At 44.3% G+C, this 27433-nt stretch overlaps 1 protein-coding gene across 2 annotated transcripts in view; it reads left to right on the top strand.

Moving 5' to 3' along the window:
* Positions 1–821: 821 nt before the first annotated feature.
* Positions 822–27433, top strand: part of FSTL1 (follistatin like 1) — a 55922-nt gene continuing 29310 nt past the window's right edge. The window contains exons 1-2 of one of the 2 annotated variants that reach the window (XM_003935403.3): positions 822–933; positions 1069–1125. In XM_003935403.3, the coding sequence (XP_003935452.1) occupies positions 1069–1125 (57 nt within the window). In that variant the 5' untranslated portion in view covers positions 822–933. Of the gene's footprint in view, positions 934–1068; positions 1126–8018; positions 8064–27433 lie in introns of those variants that run through there. The other variant, XM_010345931.3, reaches the window with a different exon arrangement.

Below are 27433 nucleotides of genomic sequence, written 5' to 3' on the forward strand. Positions count from 1 at the left end.
AGTTAACCCTGTCAAAGAGGTAGCACGCTTACGAAGGCCGCTGGGAAGAAGCTGAAGACCGCAAGCCGGAACGTAGAGGCTACTTGGGATGACAGGGAGGAGGGACACGGGTGATGAGTGAGTGGGCAGAGGAGACGCCGCGGACACCGCTTCCGACCCGAGTGAAGGAGGAGATGAGGCTGCTGGCAAACGCTGGACTGAGGATCGTCCCAGAAGAGGAAGGTGGCTGCCACCTCTCCCAGGACATGCACCGTAGTGCCCACAGCAGCCTTCCCCACCCCGGCCGGTCTTCCCGCCCCTGCGCCCACTTCCCGGTGCCCGGCTGCTGTGACACCCTCAATCCCGGGCTGCCGGGTCTCCTCTGCATCCCTGGGCCTGCCAGTTCAGCCATGGGGGTGGGGGCGGCTCTGCTTCTCAGGCCGCGGGACGTCTTTCCCTCCAGGTTCCAGTCCCGGCCTGGGCTGCCCCTGCCCGGGCCCCCCACGGCACCGCCCACCTGGCCACAGCCGCAGCCCGCCCTGACCGCCGCCAGCCAGCAGCCCCTCCCGGGGTGGGATTCCCCTCCCCCTTCCCTCCGCCTTTGTGGCAGAGACCCCTGGGACACTCCCTCTGCCTCCGCTCCACTTCCAGGGGGCCGAAGGGGCGCCGGGCGGTGGGGAGAGAAGGGTTCGGCGGCGCCAGGACACCCGCGGGCTCCCCGGAGCAGGGGGCGGGAGTAGAGGATGCAGGAGCCGCTGGGGCCGTCGCAGCAGAAGGGGGAGGAGAATGGGGAGGAGCTGGGGGGCAGGCAGGCGGGGAAGGAGAGGTCTTAAGGGGCGGCGAGCCCAAGTCGGACATCCTCTGAGGCTGGCGTTCGGCGGCGCTCCCGCCTCCGCTTAGAGCTCACCGCGGTCGTCCTGCTTCGCACCCTCCGGAGACCGGGACCGGACCACGGTGAGCGCAGGGCGCGCGGCGCGGAGGCCGGACTCCGCCGGCGGCCGGGGGTGCTCGGGCGGAGGGACCCGAGCAAGTTCCCGGGTCGGCGCGGGGCCCGGCTCCTTCAGTCTCGCTCTCTTCTCTCTTCCGCAGATGTGGAAACGCTGGCTCGCGCTCGCGCTGGTGGCGGTAGCCTGGGTCCGCGCCGAGGTAGGAGAGGGGCCGAGGAGTCCCAACTCGGGCCCCGGGACCGCTGCGGTCTGCGTGCCTGGAGATGCTCTCCCGGGGCGGCGCGGGGAGTTTCCATCCTGGGGTGGGCTGGGGTGGAGCTGGGGGAGCGCTGCGGAAAGAAATGCTACTCAACGAAACTTAAATCTCTCGAAAGCAGGAAAAGTAGTTCGGGCCGTAAGCGGGAGACCCGCTGCCGCTAACATGGAGGGAGAGCCGGGAGGAGGAGAGGGGCGGGCTGAGCCGGCCGGGACGAGGCGGCTACCCGAGCAAAACCGAGTTCAAAAAGGCGCCTCCATTCCTTCCTTCACTTTAGAGGAGACTGCGAATAGTTGGGAACTTTTCCCTCCCAAGTCTGTCTCCTGGGGGCGGGGGGAGAGGAATCTCGGGATTCTTCTTTTGGGACAAAATTCATTTTCTGTTTTCTCTTTTTCATGATTTCTTGAAATGTATTTTCTTTTTTGTAAAGTGTTCTCGGGTTTTGTGTTATCATCTGGGCCATGTAACGGCCTTTCCCGAAATGTTCCCTGTAACGTTGCGCAAGAGAAGATCCATTGCTGTTCTTTGGGGGCTCGAGTTCCCACTTAAACCATTTCAGCGCTTGTTTTTTTGTATTAATTTTTTCAACTCCAGCGACCTTCCCGCGACACTACAGACAAACCAAGAAACTCTTTGCTCAGAAGCCCCTTCATTAACTCAAAGGTTTATGGACAGAAAATAAACAATTCTAAATTCCCCAGGCTCCAGTCTCCGGAAAAGTGAGGTCAGAAACTAAACATTTGATAATTATGGCAGGAAATATGGAAGGAATTAAAAAGCATGAGGGAGAAGAAATGGAATGCACATTACAAAAGAAATAGTTCCCTGGTGGGTGGTTTATGCTTCCCCCTTTGAATTTTTCCCTTCATTTTACAGTTTAACCACACCCTTAGCATCGCAGCCTGACTCTGCCCAAAAAAAATCATAAATGCATACAAGGTCTTCACAATTAAAAAAAAATGTATTGAACTGAATTCTCATTTAATTCACTACTACATTGTTGATTAAGGTGGAAACTCAACTGTTTTTATTCCCAATGAAATAAAAGTAGCTAATATTTATTAGATATCTGCTGTGTTGTAATAAAATTCCATTTTAATACATAAATTGAGTCAGGGAAGGTTACCCAATGCCCTCAGCTATTAAATCCTGGGGGTGAGATTTGAACCCAAGCAGTTTGGCTCCAGACCCGAGGCTCTTGACCACTAGCCCACACCACTTCCAAGCACAATGGTTTCACGTTTACCAAATACGTTTTTGTGTACCAGATACTGGGCTGCGTACATTACCTGCAGTTACTTCTTCTAAAGCTTCCAAACACTGTAATGTAGGTTGTATTATCCCCATTTTACAGAGGAGGAAACAGGTTTAAGTTTAGGTGACTTGCCCAGGGTCATACAACTGGTTAGCTCTGAAGCAGGATCGGAACTCACCTCTTTCTACCTTTGGAGCCCATCTTGAACTCCAGGTCTGCTTCTCATCCATTTGGTTTTCCAGGGTTTGCGTTTGAGGGAGTATCCCCCTTCACTGGCTGGTTAAGAAACATTCCTCCATACCCTGCTGTGGCCCTCAAAAAGCAGCTGCAGACCAGTGATGGATGAGGTGAATCCCTGGTTGGTTTTCCAGCAGGCTTAAGAATTGCCAGCCAGTGTGTGAAATCACTCAGTGAACTGGAATGCAAATATGAGGTGTGAGGAGGCTGTTGGTTCACTCACCAGGCTGTGTGGCCCAAGGTCTGGGATCTATTCTAGGCCCCCTGCACAACACACCCCCCTCCCGAACCCCTTCCTCAGAGGGAAAACTTAGCCCTGGTAGGAAGCTCCCCCGGCAGCAATTTCCTGCTGGAGGTAGAAGAGCATCCAGTGCTCTCACAGAATTCCCAGGCAAAATCTACGAGGAAGAAGGGAAAATAGAGAAGTACTGAGGCATGAAAACAGAGTGTCTTGGTGGAAAGGAGGCTGTGAACTCATAGTGTGTGGAAATGGTTACAATGAAAACACTGAGGAGTAGGTATGAGCCAGGTTACTTTCTGGAAATTGTTGCAATGAAAAGAGTGAGGGGTATGTATGAGCTAGGTTAGTTTTTTAAAATGGTTACAATGAAAAGTGAGGGATAGGTATGAGCTAGGTTAGTTTCTAAAAATGGTTACAATGAAAAGAATGAGGGGTAGGTATGAGCTAGGTTATGTTTCATGGCTATTAAGTTATTAAGGATTATTATCTTTTAATTATTCCAACCTCTTGGTGCCTGGCCAGGTAACACTTGGCAAGTTTTTAATCCATTTAATAATAATATACTTTTACTGATAAAAAGGTAAATTAACCCTCTCCCTGTAACCCTCTCCCTGGAATTGTAATTTGGATTTTTTTGAAAGCATTTTATCTTAGGTTAATGGTGCTTGCCATTTAAATTTTTTTCTTTGTTAACTCTAAGGACAGTCTGTAAAAATCGTCACATCCTGGTATTTACAGTCATTATTGACATGAATCTATTTTAGTAAACTTTAAATCAGCTAAATTGTACAAATATTGTTGTACTTTTTACAAATGAAATTTAGAAAGTAAATTGAGGCTTCTTGGTGCTTTCCGCTTTTCTGGAACATAAATATTTAATTCAGCATATTTTTTTAAAAAGTAAGCACTTTGCAAATCATGTTGATATTTGAAGAAACCAAAGCCTCTATAGTAAACTTCCAGAATCAGAGGTGCTCACTGCTTGGGAAAAGGTGGTTGTTATCAGTGTTAATGCCACTCTATGTAAATCCCATTTGGTTAAATTCACAAAAATAATAACAAAATTCATTAAGGAGCCTGGGCTCAGTGGCTTATGCCTGTAATCCCAGCACTTTGGGAGGCCAAGACGGGAGGACTGCTTGAGCCCAGGAATTTGAGATCAGCTTGGGCAACATGGTGACACCAAATCTTAAAGAAAGGAAAGAAAAGAAAAATGAAAATTAGCTGGGCATGGTAGCACATGCCTCTGGTTCCAGGTACTCAGGAGGATGAAGCAGGAAAATCACTTGAGCCAAGGAGGTTGAGGCTGCAGTGAGCCGTGATGGTGCCACTGCACTCCAGCCTGAGCAACAGAGCAAGACCTTGTATTTATAGAAACAAACTCATTAAGGAAAGTGTCATATTGTTTTGAATGTGTTCCATGGTCTCCTGCTTCCTTGGCACCTCAGCGTTGCTTTTTGATTGTTTCCTCTCTTTCTTACCTGCTCACTCTCTTACTACTGTGTCTGTAGCATATACCTTCACCCAGCCTCCCTCCAGATTCTGCCCCATCTACCTGAGCACACAGATCCACGCATGCACTCTGTAGTCTGCTTGAAAGAGGGTGCTGGTGTAGCATATGTCTCTAGATGTGTGTAGATTAACATGTGGATGGACTAGGCAAAGAGGGCAGCAGCAGAGGGAGTGCTTCCACTAACAATTACACAGATACCCCTTTTCTAGATTCTCTGGGGAAGGGGTTGTGTGAGCCTGCTTATGAACCTTCTGCCATCCCCCTCCCATAGGGAATTGCTACAATTCATTGAGAAGTGTCAATGGTAGGTGCATGGTATGCAGCCTGGGAAAATGTTGAGAACACAGGTGTTGGTGTGTGTGCTCTCAAAGCTGAGTCAGTGAATATCTGTCACTCTAACATGGCAAGCTGGAGAGAACCCTGTGGCCAACTGCCTGCCTTAGGAAGACAGCCCTGGCAAATACCTAAGCATACCTCAAATCTCCCTTGGATGTTTCTGCCGTCACGAGGATTCCCAGCATTCCAGGTCTAGAAATTCATTATGATAAGTCACATTTACAATGTACTGATTTGTAGTTCAGAATGCTCATTCCACTAAAGGATCCATACTTGACCCATGAACTTTGAGAGCATTACCTAAGAGAAAATAACAATTCTATAAACAGATGTACGTCACTTAGCTCTAGACATGCAATTCTAGAAAATTATGAGGGCTTTATCCCTCCGAGGCCACATTTCTTAACCTCATTTGTACCCTATTATCAGCATATAGGTAACCACTAGGGGTTTTGTTTGGGAGCTCCTCTTTATTCTTTAGAATTGTTCTCATGGTAGACTCAAGTAAGCCTTGCGTCTAACCTATATCTCTGACTGCATCTTCTTGGAGCTGCAGCTTGTATATTAACCAAGCTAAAGAAATCGCTAAAATCATCTCTTGATTGTTTATCCTTTGGCAAATAAGCTACTTGATGCAATTCTAAAGACCATTGCTGGAAACTGGGGTGCGAAAACATAGCAGGGACTCTGCCAACTAGCCAGACCAGAAGGGCAAGCCCCCAGCATCTGAGGCTCGGCCATTGCAAATGGCTTTGGAAGGTGGACACATTACAGTTCCCTTGGAAGTCTCTGGACTGGGTGATGGAAAGCAGGACTCCATCCCCAGGCTCACAGGAGCAAGTTGGAGAGGAACCGTGAGGTGAAGATCCACTTGTGGGCTGAGGTGCATGTAATGACCCCAGAGGAAATGCCCCAAAGATGAAAAGAAAGTCAGTGAGGCAGAGCAACACATGCTGCCACAAGAACAGGAAGTAAAGGATGAACTGTAAATACCAGTGATCACATATGAGAATTGAAAATGTCATGAATTCTTTGTCTTAGTCCTTCAAATAACTGGACATCCCACAGAATGTTTCTAACAGACATAAATTGTATTAGCTTAATGATACCAGTTAGTAGGGGGAAAAAAGTATAGTTAGATAGGTTCATTTTGTAAGCCAGATGATTAATGTCCTCAAAGAGCATTAATTTTTGTCTTAGATGCTCTATTCTGACTCCTGCAATTTTGGCAAGGGGCACTTTCTCTGAGAGTGTGCCATGAATGGCCTGGCTTTCCTTTCACTGTGCTCATCAAGTCATGTTCCCTGCTGCAGCTGAGCACACCTGGCACTCAGGTCAGAGTCACAGTGAAACACAAGGCATGGTCTCTGCCCTCATATTATTTACAATCTAGTGGTGGGCCCAGGTGCTTTAAATTGTGGCAAGTACAGTTTATATTATTATAATTACATAGCAGCGAGTAGCTTTATACTTATTATTGCTGGTTTTTAAAATTTACATTAATGTAGGGTCTCCCTTTGTAAAATCATTTTATGCTAGCAAAATGCACAAATCTTCCATGCATAGTTTCATGAACTTTTACGTCTGGCCCATGTAAGCACCACCCAACAAGACTGAGGGAGTTGGTACAGAAAGGAAGCCATGAACCTGTATGTTACCATAAAGTTACATACAGAAAAACTTACCCTGAAGAAAATAAGGGATAGCGATGATCTAAGGTAAATTGCATGACTCTGTGCCCGAAGACACCTATCTTTTAATCTGTCTGTTCTCTTGGTGTCTACTCCAGGTAACATTTGGCAAGTTTTTAATCCGTGTTTTAACAACAGCAAACCTTCAATAATTAATGAAAGGTAAATTAACCCTTTCTATATGAGGCTATTTGGATGTTGTTTTAAGCATTTTAACTTCTTATTAATAGTAGTTAAAACAGAAAATGGCTTTCCTTGTTAGCTATAAGGATGTTCAGCAAACGGTGAAATACAGCCTTTGTTGACATGAATCCATTTTAGTAAACTTTAGATCCGCTTTGGGGAGCTTTCCCGACTGCTTTGTGGATGGATGGACAGATATTCCAGGGCTCACTGTAATCTACATTAAATTCAGCAAAAAAACTCAAGTCATTCTGTTTGACCACTTTGCCCTGGTCATTATTACTTTTAAATGGATTCTATATAAGACATCAGTCATGTTATTTATGACAGCAAAAAACTTAAAACTGACTAAATAGTCAACCATAGGAGAAGGGTTAAGTCATTTACAAAAACATGTTGAAGCTCTGGCAAATGATTATAATTTAATTTGAAAAGCAGATACCCACGCCCCCCAGCTTTATCCTCACAACTGTAAAAATTTATAGAAAAGTATGACAAACAAATGTCTTAGAAATTATCTGTAGTTAGTGTATTTATGGGTCATTTTAATCTTTGCTCTAGTCTTTTCTGTATTCTCTAAGCTTCTAATGAGCATAGTTTATTTTCATATTTTATCAGAAAATAACACGTTAACTTTTTAAATTAAATAGCATTTATTTGGAGAAGAGAAAATCTCTCTTGAAAAAAGGAGGGGATCACAAGGATCATCATGATGTCAAGGCACTGGATGAAATATCCAAGGGGCAGGACTTAAGGAGAAAAAAGTTGGGGGTGGGGGGTGGAGTGAGTTTCTGAAGGAATGTGTTCTCTTTCTGGGTCTACAAGGGGGTGTAGGTTTAAAGGCAAGAACTTCCCAGTGCCATGCCCCCCTCTCATCTCTCTCCATTTGGGAGATTTAACAGTCTCTGTTTTAATTTTCGTGGGCATGGGAAAAATCAAAAGTCGGTCACTCCAGCGGAAGTTCTAAGGAACTCTTTTCATTGGCCGGGGGTTCTTGGAGAAGGTAGGGGTCCTCCCAGGTTAAAAGTCCTCTTCTTCCACACCCCTTCAGACTCCATGTATGGATCCCCTTCCACACACACTCTCTCTCATGTGGAAGTTCTCTCTCTTCTCCTTTTTTTTTCCCTTTCTCTACCTAAATAAAATCACTTCTCTGCAACACTGTTTGGGGGCCGGTATTTACTTTGCAAGTGCATCTGGTCCCGTCTCTCATTCTTAAGAGAGCCAGGAGGCCAAGAACCTTGGAGAAACATCCTCTCAGGGGAGCTGAGGGCACCCATAAACCCCTAAACCTCAGTAGTTCTATGCTAACCACGATTGCTTTCAATCCCTTCTTTCAGAACAATTATCAAAATCACCAGGTGTATGAGATGTGCCTGCTAGACCCTGTAGACAATGAAAACAAGGACCTCCCAACACTATGAGGTAAATGTCCTTTCAGGGATGGCACAGACTTGGCATACATAACACCATTACCCTCTCCCTTACGCATAACAGACATTTCTAATCAATTGTAGAATTCTTTCCTCTTGAACTTGGAGGAAGTTTGAAAATCCTACTTAGCAGTGTTCTAGGTAGCCACTAGCAGAGTCTATATGAGATGAAAACTGTTTGCCATCCCTGCTGGAAAAATCAACCCAATTTGACAAACACTGATACATCTTTAGCCCAAATTAAGATGGTTAGAAGGCAGAGTTTGGGACTCTATGAAACTGACAAAACAACATGAGGTAATAGGTGATAGAACTGGGTTAGCAAATGGATGAAATGTCAGGCAAGCAACACTTACCAGATTCTGGCCCAAGCTTTTCAGCTCTTTGGATGATCCAAACACCTTAAAATAAGCTAAACCTTCTACCGTTGGCCTCATCAACAAAAATATAATGAGAATTTTCATGGCTATTCTGGTGAAGTAAACAGTTGCTCTCACTAAAGTTCTAAGAGCTGCTGCTGTCATAGATAACAGTTTTTGCATTAGCTGCAGCCTGGCAATAACTTGCTAATAGAATGCTCTTTGGGTAGTTGGAGTAAAAATAAATCCCATGAATCTTTATTTCCTGCTTTGGTTGGAGGATTTCCATTTAATCTTTTCACAGAATTGAGGTGCTCATTTGGAAGCCATCACCAATAAACTATTCTCAGGATTAAGTCTGAATGTATGACCCCCAATATGTCCCTTGGATAATTGGATAATCCTGGCCACTATTTGTGACCAACCAGGATGTTGCCAAACAAGTCATGTGATACATGACAAAAGCTATCACATGGTGTCGGCCCAGATTTGTGTGTGTGTGTGTGAGATGGGATATTGGCTTGAGTTGATGTAAGGAAAATGTCTCTTTTGCTATACTTTTTGTTTGAAAATTTAAAATCCTATGTCCGAGGCAAAATTTGTTTTTCCCCCAGTCTTTCTTCTTATACTTCAGTGACAGTTAATAAGTATAACTTACTGATCTACAGAAATGTCAAGCATTATGCTAGTCAGTTTGCACTTATGCTACTCTTGGGAACTCTTAGGAGCTGCTACCACTATCGCTGCTGTACAGCTCAAATGGATCTGGCCGTTAGGGGTCAGATGTAAAACTTTAGCAGAAATGCCCCTTCCTCACCTCTTGCCATTATTTCAGAAAATCCTGAAACATGGCAGTGGGATAGACGGCCCCTGCCTTCTCAGAATTTGAAAGACTCCACTTGAGCAGCTGGAGCCATTTTCAGCCTGTCCACCTTGCCCCCCTAATCAGCATGTCCAGTAGATGGCAGCTTTTTATGTGGAACTTTATCTTACCTTGCGTCCATTGGGGGCGCTGCTGTTTGTCTCTTCCCATTTTCCTTGTCTTTTCTTCTTCTCATTTCTGAGTGTCTCCAAGTCTGTCTTTTTTTTTTTTTTTTTTTTTGAGACGGAGTCACTCTGTTGCCCAGGCTGGAGTGCAGTGGTGCGATCTTGGTTCACTGCAACCTCTACCTCTCGGGTTCAAGTGATTCTTCTTCCTGAGCCTCCTGAGTAGCTGGGATTACAGGTGCCCGCCACCATGATTGTATTTTTAGTAGAGCTGGGGTTTCACTGTGTTGGCCAGGCTGGACTCAAACTCCCAACCTCAAGTGATCCACCTACCTCATCCTCCCAAAGTGCTGGGATTAGAGGCATGAGCTACAGTGCAGGCCTAAGTCTGTCTTTTCCATAGACTCTGTAACAAAACCATTTTGTTATTGAGAGCAACATAGAACAATGAAAAAGTCTGACTTAGAAGTCCTGCTCCACCCTTTTCTGGGCACCTCTTTAAAGTCACCTAATGTCTCTAAGTTGCAGCTTCAATTAAGAAGCGAGGGCTTTGCGGCAGTGGACTGAGTTTGAATTCTGGACTTGTCTAGTTGTGAGACCTTGTGCAAGTTACTTAACTGCCCTGAAGTCACTTTCCTTACCAGTAAAATGGGAATCATTCCTGTCGCTCTGTCTACTCAGTTAGATAATGAAAAAGGTCTCCTCTACTCATGGTATGTAGTCAGCACTAAAGGCAAATACCTGCAAGAGATGAAGGATCGCTTACCAGTCCCTGTGAGGCACTGACGAAGAATGTTTTTGACTCTGTAATGATTTAAACGAGAAATTTTCAATACACAAATAAACATCCACTAGGCATCGTCTGTATTTATACAGCCTTTGTGCTGGCGCAGGTTGTTACTCTGATTACTGATTTACCCTTGAGAGGAAGTATAACATAATGGCTTAGTGCTCAGACCTGGTAGCTAGTTAAGTCCTAGCACTGCCCTTGCTAGCCAAGTGGTCTTGGGAAAGCTACTTAAAACCTCTCTGAGCCTGTTTCCTCATCTCTAAAATAGGCTTAATCCAGAGTATCTACCCCATAGGGTAGTTGTGAGAATTAAATACGCTTTTACATGTAAAGCAGTTAAGAGTGTTTTGGCACACACTGTGTGGTGCTAGCTGGTATTATCATCCTCATGGTGTCTCTATGGGAAGAACTCCAAAAGCCATGAAGGATGTGTGTGTGTGTTTGAGCACACATTCACACACATGTATATGTGCGTTCATGGCATGCAGAAGTCTCCTTGCTTGTTTTTCTCCCTCCAGAGATTTAAGTATCACCTTTTTAAAAGAGGAAACTAGAATATTTCCTTCAGTGGATGCTTTAAGGCCCAGAATTTATATCAGAACTCTTGCTTCCACTGAGCTAACCTTGTCCTTTAACTTCTATGTAGTGTTTCTTCTGTGAAGCCACAGCTCTGTCATTCCTCCAGGAAGAGATTTAAGTACTCATGGAGCATCTACTGTGCACAGGCAGTAGGATGGGTAAGCCAGCATAGGTTCTCCCTAAAGGGGGAATAAGTGAACAAAAATAACTGGAAAGAAAGCAGAAAGAAAAGGCAAAAAATGAGGTATGTATGGAGGTGGCCAACAGATATTTTGGGTGGTCATTTCCATTATGCTGTGGTCTTCATAGCATGGACTGTTACCAGGCAATACATTCCAAATTTTTGGTGTGGAAAATGTGATAGTGCAAAGGAACAGGATCCTTTGCTTTCATTATGTCAAAAATAAGTACCAATTACTCTCGAAGACAGGGTAGAAGTGTTCCTGGAGCAATCTGGAATTTGTCCCTTGGGGAGCCCAGGCCACGGCGTCCGGTACTTTGTACACAGACCTGGAGTCCCACTAGGGAGGGGCTGCTGTGTCTGCAGCCAGCCTAATGCCAGCCTCACGTGCCCACCCCTTCCTGGCCCTGGAGGCAGTTCTCTTTGTGCTCCTTGTGTTACTTTTTGCTCTTCGCTTCATCTTTCTCCTCTATTTTTCTTCTCTCACCATTACAGAGAGGTCATCCCAAAGTGCCTGGGCTGCAGTAGGAGCTTCCAAACATTCATGAGCCACCATGTTCACATTAGATGCAGAGATAAAACTGCACAAAATCTCAATACCCTATTTTGCATCATTCATCTGGGACAAAGTAAAATTTTTCAAAGTCAACTCAAAAGAGGAAAGCAAACGATATTGTAGATCTATTCTCTGTCAGGCACTGAGTTAGTGCTGGTGGATAAGAGACCTTGTGCCCAAAGAGCTTGTATCCTGGTGGGGAGGCAGATAGGAACACAGGCTCAAAGTGATGCAATGTCAGTGTAGGACAGAGCTGAGAACCTAACCCAGCATGAAGGGTTCAGGAGCGCTTCCAGGAGGAAGTGACCCCCTAGCTGAGCTCCCAAAAGTGACTGATGATCACTGTATCTTACTTGTGAAACTTTGAAAACAAACAACAGACAATTCTGCTAGGTAACACGCACTCAGCATTGTAAAGGCCCAATCATTTAACTTTCCAGGTTACATCAGTTGTTGTATGGCTTATGTGCTTGGAAGGACACTTCAGGCCTGGTCCTTCTGGCCACATAGACATGGCAGGCATGATCTCCATTTGGATTCAGGTCCAGTTACTTCTGAGTCACACAGGAGTGTGGTTTTTACAAGGGAGCGTTTGCAGCATAATAGTCAGTGACTTAGGAGTTTTGGGGTTTGGTTTGTTTGTTTGCACAGGATCTTGCTCCGTTGCCCAGGCTGGAGTGCAGTGACACAGTCTTAGCTTACTGCAGCCTCTATATCCTGGGCTCAAGCAATCCTTTCACCTTAGCCTCCAGAGTAGCTGGGATTACAGGCATGTGCCATCAAGTCCAGCTAATTTTTCTGTTTTTAGTGGAGACAGGGTTTCACCTTGTTGCCCATGCTGGCCTCTAACTCCTGGGCTTAGGTGATCCTCCCTCCTTAGCCTCCCAAAGTGTTGGCACTACAGTTGTGAGCCACCACACTCAGTTTTGGGAGATGTTTTAAGGCAATTTCTTTGTTTTTCAGATGTATTCACAACTGTTCGGCATTAAATAAGGCCAAATGGCAAGACAGCTCTAAAAGGCCAGCTGAGATGCTGGGTAGGGTTGTACAGACTGTTCACTGCACAAGTGTGTCATGTACCTGTGTGTGGCACAGGGCTTTTCTGCCCACCCACAGGAAGGGGCACCTTTAATTCTAACTGATGTGCAAAACTCCCCAAACCCAGTATTATCTCTGAGTCAGATGATGTTTATTAGACTTTGGTGGTCATTTCTACGTTTGTACATTTTATAAATTGATTTCATTCAGGCTCTTGCAAAATTTTTGTAATAGGCCTCCATCAAAAGCCAGTTTTGTGTTTTTGTGGGTTTTTCCTCATAGATAAGCAGAGATGATGAACCAGGAAATCTTAAAAATCTGTTTTTTTGTACCCACAGTGCGCTACTTTGGGCTATTGCCCAACTGAATCTAGTTTGAGAACTGTGATTCCCTGGGAATTAAGACAAGTATTCCCAGCTTCCTTCTGATTGCTGGATTAGCAGAATTTCCTCAGCCTCCAGCTGAATTCCTGCCCCTGGGAAGAAATGTCTTAGACAGAGTGAACCCCCAGCCTGGAGCCTGTCAGAGGTTGTGTCATATGTTTGCGTTAGCTGAACAAAAACCGAGCAGGCTTTCCGGCCTTGCTCTCCCCTCCTCCCCGCACGCCTCTCCGCTGGGAGAGGCCAGTTAAAGTCTAGACACTGTCTGCTTGGCTCTGTGCCTTTTTAGCACAATCCACACAGTTCTGCAGCTCTGACTTTGGTTGCCTGTCCTCACTCATTTCCCCAGTTTTCTTAGCCTTAAACTGTCTCGGGAGACTGGCAATGAGCCGCACACGTAGGAAACAGGTGAGTGAATTTATGAGGCTGTCAGGATTCAGCTGCCTTGAAAGGTTCAGGGTGAAGATAGCAGCAGTGCTGGCTGAAGCTGTGACTGAGTTTACAGACATCCCTGGTGTGAGCTGGCTTCAAACAAACCTTCATTTACTGTTCAGAGATGGGCTGGGACAAATAGGACAGACAGTGGCGCCCTAGGTAATGAGTCTCATACCACGTGGACTTATGCAAGCCACCTGACTGCCAAATATGGGGGTTAGAGTAGGTGGACTCTAAAATGCAGCTTTGAAATCCTATTCATATGAAAGGAGGCAGATATTCTAGGCTGGATTATCAGAATATTTTAATTAATGAAATTGGATTATTTGATTAGCTCTTACCTTGATTTACAGCCTAGTGTAGAACAGTTTGAAAGAGAGTCTGGCTCAAGAATCAGAAAACAGAGTGAATAATAACAGGAGGCATTTTGTGTCCTTTATTTCCTCTCGCATGTACTGAGTGGAATATAAACAGTACAGCATGTGGCACCTGAGCAGTCTTGATGCCCAGGAATCCCAAATGCTGTTTACAGAAAGGAACCACTTGATTTTCCATTTCAGAAGCCAACTGCTCAACAACACTGAGGAAGAAATGAAGAATGCTGTGTCTCCTTGCAGTAAATCAAGAAATCTTTGGGGGAAGAAAGAGAAGACAACCCCCAATTCAAAGCGTGCAGTTTGAGATTTATTGAACTTATTTGAAAAACAAAAGCAAACCAAACTTTCTTCTCACTTCTGTAAACGTTCACATTTTCTTTTAAAAATAATGATGTAGTATTGCAAATGGCTTATAGAAAGTCTGCAACTATTGCACGGACCCTAATTTTGTTTTCTGGAAAGCTTCTTACCTTGTCGTCATGTTGCCTGGCCCATGATCAGGATCCAGGGGCTCCTGGACAAGTATTAATAAATTTCCTGCCCTGTTCCCCTGGCCCTAATCTCTGATCAGTTCAAGGCTCTTGCTACAGCCCATGAGCACTAGTCTTTGGCTTTGACCCAGCAGTTAAATCAAGGGACTTGTTAGGGTGAACACAGTAAGGAAGCAGAGGCCAATGCAGATGTTTTAGTCCCGCTGAAATGCTTGGTACCTTGTCTGTACTCCAGTTCCTGAATCCCTGTAGCCAGTCTCAGTGTGCTAAATTGTGCTATTGATCCTGACTGGGGAGCCAGCCAGCTCACTATTGGAGGTGGCTTTTCTAGTAAGGGTACAGTACAGGTTAGAAATAAATTAAAATTGGCTGTGCCCCAAGGTAGACTATATGTGCGTGTGTCTGCGTGTGCATGCATAGATGTGTGTCTGTGTACATACAGAATACACATACACACAGATATACACTGACTTCAATTTCACCACGTGGAGAATGTGGCCATCTCCCTATAGCTTAGAGAGTAAGACTTCTCACAAAAATTCCTTTGGAATTTGACTGTTTTGTTTTAATTTAGTTTAGTGTTTGATCTTTGTTATACTGCCTAATTTCTTTCTAAGCCTAGGCACATAGACCAGTGCCTTTTATTTTTTATTTTTTATTTTTTATTTTTTCTGAGATGGAGTTTCACTCTTGTTACCCAGGCTGGAGTGCAATGGCACAATCTTGGCTCACTGCAACCTCTGCCTCCTGGGTTCAGGCAATTCTCCTGCCTCCGCCTCCTGAGTAGCTGGGATTACAGTCACATGCCACTATGCCCAGCTAATTTTTTGTATTTTTAGTAGATGCGGGGTTTCACCATGTTAACCAGGATGGTCTCAATATCTTGACCTCGTGATCCACCCGCCTCGGCCTCCCAAAGTGCTGGGATTACAGTCCTGAGCCACTGCACCCGGCCTGACCAGTGCCTATTTTTATGGTGTGAAGTTTGCCTGTTAATGAATTTAATAAATGCATGTCATTCATTCACTCATTCCCTACCACATGACAAAAGTTTTTCCTCCCTCTTCCCACTGCCAACATATCCTGTTAGCTTCCCTAAGGGTTGGGCTAATTACATGTATTTTTAGCTATTGAGAGGGTAGTTTGTAGTTTATGGCATAACATTTGTGACAGAGAAAAAGAAAATGAACAAGAACTCAAAAGATGGTTTGATAACTTTCCGATCACTTTCATACAGATACCTGGCTCATCTAAACTGTAGCCTGAAATTGATACATGTGGAATTTCTATCAGAGGGGCTAAACTATTGAAACAGAAATACAGATGCTCACCCTGAGCGAAGACTCAGACATACCTGAATTCTGTTTACTGTCAGGGTTTCTACCAGGAGGGCCAAGCATGGCTTCTTGGTGGCCCAGCCCAGCTCACAAAACTTGCTTTGGGTTGGAGTTAGATGTATGCATGCCAGTCATTCACAGATACTCAGAGCACTTGGCTTCACTTCTCCCAGAGCACCACCATCTTTGGTTCTGCACTATGCGCTATAATTATGATGCTGCAAGGACAGAATGGGGCCTATGTCAGAAGCAGGAAGTTCACCTGGCTTCTCCCTAGAGTCCCAACAGTCTTTCAGGAATGTGTCTGTTTGTGCTTTGTTCCTCTTCTTCTGGTTTTCCCTCCTTGACGTTTTGTTATCTTTCCTTTCTTACCCTGTGTGGCTTTGGTCTTGCTGACAGCCACATGCAGAGAGGCAGATTTTCTGGTTTAGCTATTTAGTTTAAGGAGAAAGACGTTCACTTTATGCATTAATTGGCGTCTGCATCCTGTTCCATAGAAGGGTAATTTTCTGCGTGGCACCAAGGGCTTGATAATGATCAAAGAAAACCCCAGTTCCCAGTAGGAACCCACTTCAGGTGTGAGTCCACTTTGGGATTCTCATTCTCCTTTCTTGGGAGATGGAACTCGGTGGGGGGAGAATGGGACTGGGAAGTATTTGGAGTAGAGGCCAGACATTCAAGTCTTTTCTAAATGTTGGGTATAATAATTTCAGTACTCAACTGCAGACTTACTTCTTAATAAAACTTCCCAAGCTACTTGTGGACCATATTGTTTTAAAGGATAGTTACAAAGTTAACAGCTTCCTCTTAGAGATACTATTGGAGAAGTCTTTATGTTTTTTAATTTTCTACAAAAGAACATATATAATATAACCTAGATAATCAGAAGCCATGTTGGGGTTGTTTTTGTTTATTACATCTCCTTTTTTAGGTACTCTTTATAAGGAAACCGATAGGGATATGAAATCCTGTAAAAACAACCAGCGCTTGAGGATGGCTAACTCCACTATACTGGTCATTTTACAGCTTAGGTAGTTGCATTTTTCCTCCAAATTCCTCATACACATTTGATCAAATAGAGGTCTCTTCATTTCCTGCTTAAGCTGCTCCATGGAATTGGTATGTGGCTTAGCGGGCAAGCGGAGTTCCTCCCCAGTGGCTGTTTCCATTGGTTGATTGGGTTATTTTCCAGGTAATGCTATCATTATTTTGCCCAGTGTAAATGGCATTGTCATGTAGTGATGGTGATTACTCATGTTACAGTGGCCTGGAATGTAAAGACTTCCTCATTCTCTAGTGATTTGTTGTTTAATTCCAGGAAAAAGGCTTCTGTTACCGATGCTGAAGTGTATGCACATATTTGGGGCTCAGATAGCTGAGGCTCTAGACTGCCAGTCTGTGGGCTCAGATGTGACAGTAGTGATATTTAGAAAGTCATGACAGTCTCTGAGAGAAACACAAAAGTTAGGAATTTGAAGCCTAAGTGTTCAAAGCATGTGATGAACTGTCCCCAAATGGCTTTTGTCCTAGAAGTGGGTGGAACAACTAGGAAGAAGGAAAATAGTGATGAGGAAGACTGGGAGAAAGGAGGCGGTGATGCACGTGGGGAACTGACTTAATTTTACTGGGTCAAGCAAATACAGACGAGGTGATTGAGTTAAGAATTTCCGTTCTTTAAGTGCTTCATGGGAAAATGTTGTGAGTGACCACTGCAGATATATATGATAAGAACAGATATATGACTGTTTTTTGTTTGTTTTTGTTTTGAAACAGAGTCTTACTCTGTCACCCAGGCTGAAGTGCAGTGACACGATCTCGACTCACTGCAACCTCTGCCTCCCGGGTTCAAGCAATTCTCATGCCTCAGCCTCCCAAGAAGCTTACAGGTGCTTGCCACTACACTCAGCTACTTTTTGTATTTCTAGTAGAGACGGGGTTTTGCCATGTTGGCCAGGCTGATCTTGAACTACTGACCTCATGTGAGACCCCTGCCTTGACCTCCCAAAGTGCTGGGATTACAGGCATGAGTCACTGTGCCTGGCCCACTGTTTTTTCTAAGTGAATGTATGTTCTGGAAACAAAACTCACAAATGATAATATAAAGCTGTAAATTAAAATAGCACCTGTACATAGTGTGTGGCAAGGAAGATGATGTTTATAAAATGCCTCCTACAAGTGCTCAATAAATAATTTAAGTGCTCGGTAAATAATAGTTGCTATTGTTCTCCTTGTTGTTTTGCCTTGAATTCCAAGGAACAGTAACACTGTAGGGAGAGACATGAAGAGCCTAGACCCAAAGTGTGTAGTGAGTGAAGTTCACATATGTGCTAGGTTAAATGATTTTTTGTTAGAGGACTTCCCAGAGTTTAACAAAATTCATGTACGTTTGTGACTCTAGGAAGAAAGTATAATAAGTAATGTTTCCCAAATGTTTTACCACAGATACCATTTCAAGAAAGCCCATAAATATTTTAAGGCTGGTGTTCCATGGACAGACTTCCATGAACAGGATCTATTTACATGTGACCCCAGATCTTAGTGGCCTTGCTGAACTCACTTCATAAACTAGTTTCCTCAGAAAGATAAGGGACTTGTCTAGACCCAGAGCCTGTCTCAGAGAAGATCCTCTTGGCAGTGACTCCAGACTGGACCATCAGCATGGCCATGTGCACACCTACCTAGAACCGGCTTGGTTTTGGATATCCACTTAAATACGCAGGAATTTTCTCTTTGATTTTTCACTTTCCCTGTTCATACCCAGTCTATCCTTTCTTCTGTATTGTCAGAGTGTATCACTTCTCCATTGACAGGCCTCTGTGCCCACCACCACTACCCTAGCCAAGCTGCCATCATTATTGTCCCTGGACTATTACAATAGCATCTAGCTGTTCTCCCCTTTTTCTCTCCTGCAACCTTACTGTTTCTGTACAGGACAGCCTGATTAATCTTTATAAAATACGTATCTGATCATGTTACTCCCTGAGCAAAACTCCCCAGTGGCATCAATTGCATTAAGAATAAAATACAGACTTCTTATCAGTACCTTTGAGACCCTACATGCTCTACCCCTTGCCAGCTTTTCCCAGCTTACCTCTTGCTGCTCTGCCTTTTGGACCCAGTGTTGTGGCTACACTGGCCTTTTCTCGGCTCTAGGAATATAACGAATTCCTTTCTTCTCTCTATCTGAAATGCTCTCATCCTTCTGGTCCCAGCTCAAGAAAGCATTCCCTGGTACCCTCTCTTCCCGAGTTCTGTCATACATACTCTATTCTCCTCTAAGCTTACTCATCACAAGCTGAAATGAACTTGTTATTTTTGTTTGTTTATTTACCTTCCTCCCTCTACAGCATGTACTCCTTCAGAACAGAGACTTTGTCTCTCTGGTTCTCCAGTGGATCTCTAATATCTACAACCAATCGTGCTTAGTGTATAGTAGTAGATGCTTAGTAAATATTTATTGAATGAATCCACTAGCTAAGTGGATTAATAAGGCCAAATGTCTAATGTGTAATATGAGGAAGTACCTACAATCTTTGTATCTTAATCATAGTCACCTGTGCCATATGCCATAGAATCATGTGCCATATTCTGCAAGAATATTGTGCATCCTGGAAGATGGCTGATAGCACTTGCCCATCAACAGTTTGCTTAATCTTGGACATGATAGTAGTACTGGGCTTGCTTAATCAGAAACCTGAATTTTAATTCTCAGTCCCAGGTGAAGTTGGACTTTAAGCAAAAGCTAGCTGAATAGTAAATATTTTTATTGTTTCCTTCCATGATCAGCAATTTTAATATAACTTGGCACCATTCCCAGAGGAAACTGATGTCCCAAGGAATATAAAATAAAGCATTACATTCTGTTGTTGGTAATTCTTTGCCCAAAGTCAGTAGTCACCTTTGTCTTTTGACCTCACCTTTTGTTGAAACCTTTACTTTTCAGGATCCTTCCTGCACTTTCTCTGGTTTCATTTGAATGGCAACTGTGATGTTTCCAGTGTTGATAAAACAAAGAAAAAGGCATTCATTGTCACTGGATTTACACATTCAGATCTCAGAGGCGAAGTCTCTCATTCTGGGGAAAGTTCCACCAGTAACACAGTGATCAGCAGTGGGTGAGGTCCCGGGGAGCCAACCACCTCCACTTACCTGTGGCCTTAACTCCTTAAGTCAGAGTTCCTGGACTTACCACAACATACTGCTTCATTTTTGGAGTTGGGGGTTCCTTGGGGTAACCCCAAACAATTAAATATGTGGCATTTCTCCAGTGTTTACACAGTGAAAAATGAAGGATACCAGAGTTGTGAGAACAATATTGTTGCATGATACTTGGAAGTGTTTTTACCGCAAATGACAGTCTATCCATAGCAACTAAGCTAGTATGTTTTTGTATAGAGTTTCTAATGCAGTCCTTGGGGGAAAGCAGAATGAACAAATAAGGAGGTCTTTGTGCATTGTGTACAGCTTGAGGGTCTCGGAGGGTTTTAATTTCTGAAAAAATAGGGGGGGGATTTGTTGCATTGGAACAGGATACCTGGCAGCCCCTCATTGGTGGGCCTCCTGTCAGCCAAGGCCTGATTGGCCAGGATAAGTAGGTTTTACAGCTCCTTTCCCCCAGCTGTGACTTTCCAACTGCTTCAAGGAAAGAATGCAAGGCAGGAATGTCTCAAGAATAGAATGTGCATGTTTTCATTGACTTTAATCTAAAGGTACTGAAATTGGGGTGTGTGTTTGTGTGTATGTGTGTGTATGTGTGTGTGTATAATATTGAAAGCTGGCAGCAAGCAAGTGTAGCAGTCAAGCCAAGAAAAAATTTTTTAAAAGGTATTGAAAGATGCATCTGTCTCATTGCCAGATTTGTCCATGGATTTGTATGCCCCTCAAAAAGCATATTTAGCTAAGAAAAGCCTCCAAATATGTACAGCTTAGTTAGCCCTTTTGTCATTGTTTCTGAGCTAAGCTATAGAAAATCTTATAGAGAAAAAGTGGCAAACATTTTATGTTTCTTAATAGAGGAGACCAGAAGGGTGAAGTGACTTGTCCACAGGCATTGAAAATAGAGCCAGAATTAGGCCTAAGTGCCCATGATGCCTGCCCATTCTTGAAGGACGAGGTACTCATTACTTCAGTATCCTAGTCCCAGATGCAGCCTGACATGCTGCCTTGCCTGTATGTTCAGATATCTATTGACTTCAGTTATATACCACTTCACAAGTATTCTAAGTTGAAGAAGGTCTTACTCTTTCTCCCCAAACTCTCCTCCTCCGATGTAATAAAGCCAGAACACAGAACTATTTTTATTTCCTTTTTTTTTTTTTCATAAGACACAGGATCTTGCTATATTGCCCAGGCTGGTCTCAAACTCCTGGCCTCAAGGAATCGTCTCGCCTTGGCCTCCCAAAGTGCTGGGATAATAGGCGTGAGCCACCGCACCCAGCCATAACTCTTTAGAACTGTGCTGTTCAGTGCTGATAGCTAGTAGCTGCAGTGGCTACTGAGCACCTGCAATGTGGCTAGTCCAATTTAGATGTACTGTAAGTGTAAAAGACATACCAGATTCCAAAGATTTAGTTTGAAAAAAGAGTGTAAAATATTTCCATATTGTTGATTACATGTTAAGATGGATATTTTGGATATATTTTCTTAAAATAAATAATTACACTTAATTTTACCTAATTTCTTTTGATTTTTAAAAAATGTACCTACTAGAGGCCAGGCGCAGTGGCTCACACCTATAATCCCAGCACTTTGGGAGACCGATGTGCTGGATCACTTGAGGTCAGGAGTTCAAGACCAGCCTGGCCAACATGATGAAACCCCGTCTATTAAAAACACAAAAATTATCCGGGCATGGTGACAGGTGCCTGTGATCCCAGCTGCTTGGGAGACTGAGGAAGGAGAATTGCTTGAACCCAGGAGGTGGAGGTTGCAGTGAACTGAGATCTTGCCACTGTACTCCAACATGGGCAACAGATTGAGATTTCACATTTAAAAAAATGTACCTACTAGAAAATTTTAAATTCTATATGAGATGGGTATTCTATTTCTGTTGGACAGCACTGCTCTAGACAGTTGTCACTTTACCATGCATTGCACTTAGCCACACATTGTCTTGAGTTATCTCTTATTAGATTGTGGTGTTCTGTTACTTAAAATTGCATGTATTCATTCCCCTAGCTCCTCATCTAAACTACAAGCTCTTTAGAGACATGGATTGTGCTTTACTCTCCCTTGAGCCCCCAGCACTTGGCATGATGTTTGGTATTTTTTGTTTGTTTGATTGTCCTGTATAGTAGTTACTTGTTTGGAAATAGATTTCATCTATTTCCATGTTGGATAATGATAAGGAAATGAAGATTAATTTGTGTTTGGATTGTTGCTTTTCTTTTCAAAGGAAGTGACTTTATGTAGTTCTTAATTTGTTCCACAGATTAACATTCCTCTAAACTGGACTATTAAAATCTAGGGGACCTGCAAGGGGTGCCAGAATTTCCTGACATACAAGCCTAGCAGAGAACAATGGTGTTAAAATGGATGCTTACAGGTTAGGAGCCCCTCCTGACCATCCCAGAAATCTTGGAAAAGTTCTAAATTCAGGTCAGAAATTTGTGCTCTACTTTTCAGGACCTGTCTGAGTAATAGGTGCAATAAATTAGGCATGTTGGCCCAGTAACTCCCAGCCTTAAACCAGGGTTGAGAAGAGGGCCACCACCAGCCTGAGTCGCTAAGTAACTGTCAGGAACTCCTACCAGATGGCTGCGATTCCCGGAATCTCTGAGAAAATTCTAGGAGACACACTCTGGGTGGGCCTTACCCTTTAAATATCCTACAATTTTATAAGTGAGCCTGTGGCTGAACCACATGCTCGTAATATCTAGGCTGGCTATCTTATGCCTAAAACAGTCATTTTTGCTGGTGCCCCAGGAGAGCCTGACCTTTCCCTGATTTCATGACTACGAGATTCCTGTGCCAGTTTTCCGTTCAGACATTAAAAAATGTGGAAGAATGCACTCCTGGAAACCACTCCCCTTCAGGGGCAGATTTATTAGGTCTCACAGCTGTAGAATGATGCTACTCCACTGACCACTTTATTGCTATGAACAGTGAATAGGGAATCATTCTGCCTTTTGTGACAACATGTGAAATGAATGATTGTCTCCTTAGAGGAGTAGTTGGAAGGATTTATAATGATCTAGACTTAGAAGCAAAGATGGTCCCATCTGCTGAGGCTCCCCAGCTTCCTAGCGCAGAATCCCCTGAAAATCCTCCTGTGGCTGTTGAAACAAGGGAGATTAAGGCTACAAAAGGCAGTTCATGACAAGAGTAGTGAATTAGGGTTTGTCTTTCCTAGGTTTTTGGGTTTGGGTCTTCTGAGTATTGAAAAGTATATGCCCCCTTGAAAATTCAGTCCCAAAATTTATGGCTGGGTTTCTGGGGACCCATAGATACCAGGTTAGCATCCTCACTCTCTAAAATAAAAACCACAATTTTTCCCATCCCATAGGCAGCCTAGTAATTAAGGTGACCTCGTGACACAGTTTGGCCTGTTGTCCAAGTGTGTCTATTTAAAAGGTTTCCTTTAACTCTCAAATGTCACCATTTGGATGATAAAATATATGGCTGAAGGCCACACTCAGAGGTGCTCCAGAGCAATGCATACATTAAACTTGCAGCCTCCTGGACTGATCCTTACTCTGCTCCAGAAAGCACCAGGGACCAGAGATTGCCGGAAGAACTGTCTCTTCAGCACAAACTCTCCTCTGAAAATTCCTCATTCCTCCTTTGGATGCTCTCTGAAGTGAGCCCTTGATTTGCATTTGGAATTGCTCCAGGGGTGGGAATGGGGATAAGGAGGAATTTGAGAGAGAGGGTCTTCGAGGGCTTGGGGGTGGGCAAGCTGGAGGAGCCAGCCATTAAGCCCAAGCATGATGAACACCACTGGCATTTCTTTGGAAGACTGTATTCCTCGGACTCCAGGTTTCCCTGACTTTTCTCCTGGCCAGCAGTTGCTGTGGCAACACAATGTCTGAGAACTTCTAATTACATCTGTCTGCTTCTCCTAGAACCCTACTGAGCCACACATATGGAGACTTCATTTAGCTTGGAGTTTCTTGCTGGGTTTTAACCCTGTCTGCATCCTTGGACTAGAGAGTAATTGCCAGGATGCTAAAATCTTAACTGCTTTGTAGCCACATTACCCCCAGAGATTCCCAGGACTTTGTCCCTGTTTTGTTTTTTGATTTTTGTAGACAGAGTCTCACTCTGTCACCCAGGCTGGAGTGCAGTGGTGAGATCTAGGCTCATTACAGCCTCTGCCTTCCCGGTTCAGGCAATTCTCATGCCTTAGCCCCCCAAGTAGCTGGAATTACAGGTGCACATCACCACACACAGCTAATTTTTGTATTTTTAATGGAGAGGGGTGTTTCACCATGTTGGCCAGGCTGGTCTCAAACTTCTGGCCTCAAGTGATCCACCTGCCTGTACCTCCCAAAGTGATGGGATTACAGGTGTGAGCCACTGCGCCTGGCCTGTCCCTGTTTTTAAAGTGGAGGCTTGTGCTGCTCTGCTATGCTGGGTCTCCCAGCTCCATTTTGTTCCAGTCAACCCTGACGTGCCTACTGTCCCCCCAGCCTCCACCATTCTGTCAGATGGTCTCACCTCTTGGTTGGGCATCACAGTGCCTTTTAATGTGCCCAATCCGAGGGGAAATAAACCACCTGGGCATAGCTAAGGTCTTTCCATCCCCTGGCAACTCATGTTTCAGTGTATAACAGCCCACTGCAAGGTCAGCCTAGTGGATGAGCCAATGGTTAGAGATCCCCAGAACATTCTGGGAGTGGAGGAGGGGTAGAGCAAGGCAAGAAGCTTTTTTCCTGGTATAGGAAGGTTGACCAGCCTCCCTCCCTCTACCTCAGAGGACAGTGTAGGGGCAGCGTTTCTGAGAAGAGTTGACACAAAGCAACAGCCTTGGATAATAAGCCCATTTCTACAATTTCTCCTGCCTTCTTCTCACTTGCTTCTCTCCATCTCTACTCTGCCTAGTATAGGCCCCCAAGGTATCAGGCAGCTCTTTGTCTGCCCCTACCCTATACTCAGATGTCTCACCCAGTTTTGCTTTGCTCTGAGGTACCCCACATTCCCATTAACATACCTTCCTTTTCACTAAGTTCTGATTCTCTCAGCATGTCTCAGTTAGGGTGTATGTTAACTGTGGACAGAGGAAATGACTGAAAGCCATTTTAGTCCCCTGTTGCTCTCCTGTCTACCTCCTTAACACACAGGTGCATGCACATGCATGTGCACACACACACACTTCAGTGTCTTTCTGTGGGCCTAAGACAATCTCTAGTGAAATTCGAGACTGAATAGTTACGGCCTGGTGGAGGAGGGCAGGGTCTTTAGGCTATTTCCTCAAAAAAGACTAGTCCTGGGAGGGAGCAGCCTCAGGAAAGAAGTTGGCACAGGCGCGTTCCTCCTGTCCCTATCCCAAGTCTCCCAGGCAGTGTGGTTCAGTCCACCCTTTTTTGCTTTCAACAAAGATTAATCAAGTGTCATGAGATAGTATGCTAGGTCCTATAAAAGGACTAACAAACATAATCTTTGTCCTCTAGAAGCCTTTAGGTCAACCAGAAAGACAAAATCCACACAATTAGTTCAATTTTCTTTTTTTTTTTCTTTTTTTTTTTTTTTTGTGAACAAAATGACTTCATACAAAGAGGAATCGAAGTTCAGAGAAGGAAGAGGGGATTCATACCAATTGAAAGTAACTTGGGCCAAGCCTTGAAGGACAGGAAGAATTTGGGCAAGTCAGACAAATCAGACTTCCCAGATGGTGACATTATTTTTTTAGCTGGTCTTGTGGGACATTCCCTGCCCATCTGAAGGTTAAAGAAGCATCTAGCAATTCCTCATCATGCTGACATTTTCAAAGGCTAATGAGTTCTCATTTCAAAACATAGAGCCTTGGGAGCCCTGGAGCCTTTGTTTTATTTTAGTCCACTGTGGTTACCTGCTCTTCCACTGTGGTTACCTGCTCTGCTCACAGACACTTCCCAAAGCCATTAGTAGCCAGGGTCCCTAAGAAGTGGAGGGTTGCTCGAGACGAGGAGCCCAAGGATCTTGAGGCTAGCTACATAAACAATGAAGTCACCCAGGAGAGAGGAAAAACACCCTGCGCCATGTGCCAAAGACTTTGTTAAAGGTGCTCAGGTAGAACGCAGTCGATGACATTGTCAGGCATCCAACTCAGTGCCAGGGCATGTGGACCACCTTGGAGAACAGTGGCTTAGCTTGCAGGTTTAGGGGGAATCATGTGCAAATTGGAGTAATGGAAAGCAGCCACAGAAGGGATGGTGGGGACTGTTCCAGCTCAGGGAAGCATGCAAGCCCTCTGCCACAGGGGATTCCATTCACAGCAGGTATGTGGTATCAGGAACCACCCAGGGATGACTTAAATTCAGTGGCACCCAAGGCAAAATGGGTGGAGAGTAGAACTAGATACCTCTTAGGCAATACCTGTCTCGTCTGCCTTGCACAATATCAGGGGAATAAATCCTACATTCCACTTAGAACTCCAAAGAATGTGAATCCTAATGGATTCAGGGCTTGGGAAGCTGGAGGAGGTAGAAGGTGAGCTTGCTTGGGATGGAGGGATGGGAATGTGCAGGGATGTTTGCCTAGATGTGTCAGGCACTGCAGGGGATGCTTCTAAAACTGCCCGTCTTGGGAATTTTCCCACAGCTGCCCTAGAGCTTTCTCCCTTCTTTTAGTTGAAGGTACTGGGATGTAGGTGTGTGGAATTTTTTTTTTAACTTTTGATCAACCATTTTCCTTGAACTACATGTGGAAATAATTAGAGCATGAATGCTGACTAAATATGAGCCCTGGCAACCCCAGACATACTTCAGTGACAGGTTCTTGGCAGGATGAAGAATTGTGAATCTCATGTGAATTTCCTTTAGCCTTTCTCTCCTTTCTTTTCTTCCCTTTTTTCCTTGCAAAAAAAATGCAAGTAGAATAAAAACTTTATTAATAGCATTCTAGGGGAGTAGAGGGTTCCAGCCAGTTCACTAGGAACAAAATCAGGCCACTCAATTGGAGTCCCATTACTGCTTCCCTGATTCCCTCTGCCTTGATCTGGGAGGGAATGAAAAGGCATTGTTTATGAGAATCCTTTGACTATGAGAGCCAACTTTAATCCCCCTTTCAAAACCCAGTAAAAACCCTAGAACACCCTCAAGTGGCTGTATACATAACCAGTTTCTTTAGTTTGGGCATTTAGGTTAGCTTCCTTGGGAGAGTGGAAGTTTGGTATACAGGAACATCTGAAGTGGTAAATTCCTGAGCTTCCTAATTAATAGAATTCTTACAATTTAAGGGACTTAGGCATCATCTATAACCCCTGCAGTTTATAGCTGAGGAAACTGAGGCACGGGTCAAGCACCTTGCCCCATGTCACACCATATGTTAGAGGCAGAGATGTGTCCAGGGCCCACCTCAGTCCTCCTGTGTTAATTCTTACACAGGACATCACTGCCTCTGCCTGGTCTACCCTCCGGGTTACTATTTCAGGTTTCAACAGAAGTTTAAAAGCTTTTTTTTGGGGGGGGGGGTGGGGGGCGCTGTTTTATCCAAACATTTGCCAAATGATGGCATTCATCATCCATTGCTGGGAGCTCTCTAGGCTTCCTGGTTTTTCTCCCAGTTCTCTGAATGTTCCAACTCTACTTTCTTGGCTGTTTTGCTGTCAGAGTTCTCATACCGTTGTGCAGGCTGTTGACTGCATAAGGAAGTGACAGGGGCTGAAATCCAAGCTGCACTTTGCTAGCCAAGCTCCGTACCCTGGCTGGGTG

The sequence above is a fragment of the Saimiri boliviensis genome, chromosome 8, assembly GCF_048565385.1.
Source record: "Saimiri boliviensis isolate mSaiBol1 chromosome 8, mSaiBol1.pri, whole genome shotgun sequence".
NCBI lineage: Eukaryota > Metazoa > Chordata > Mammalia > Primates > Cebidae > Saimiri > Saimiri boliviensis.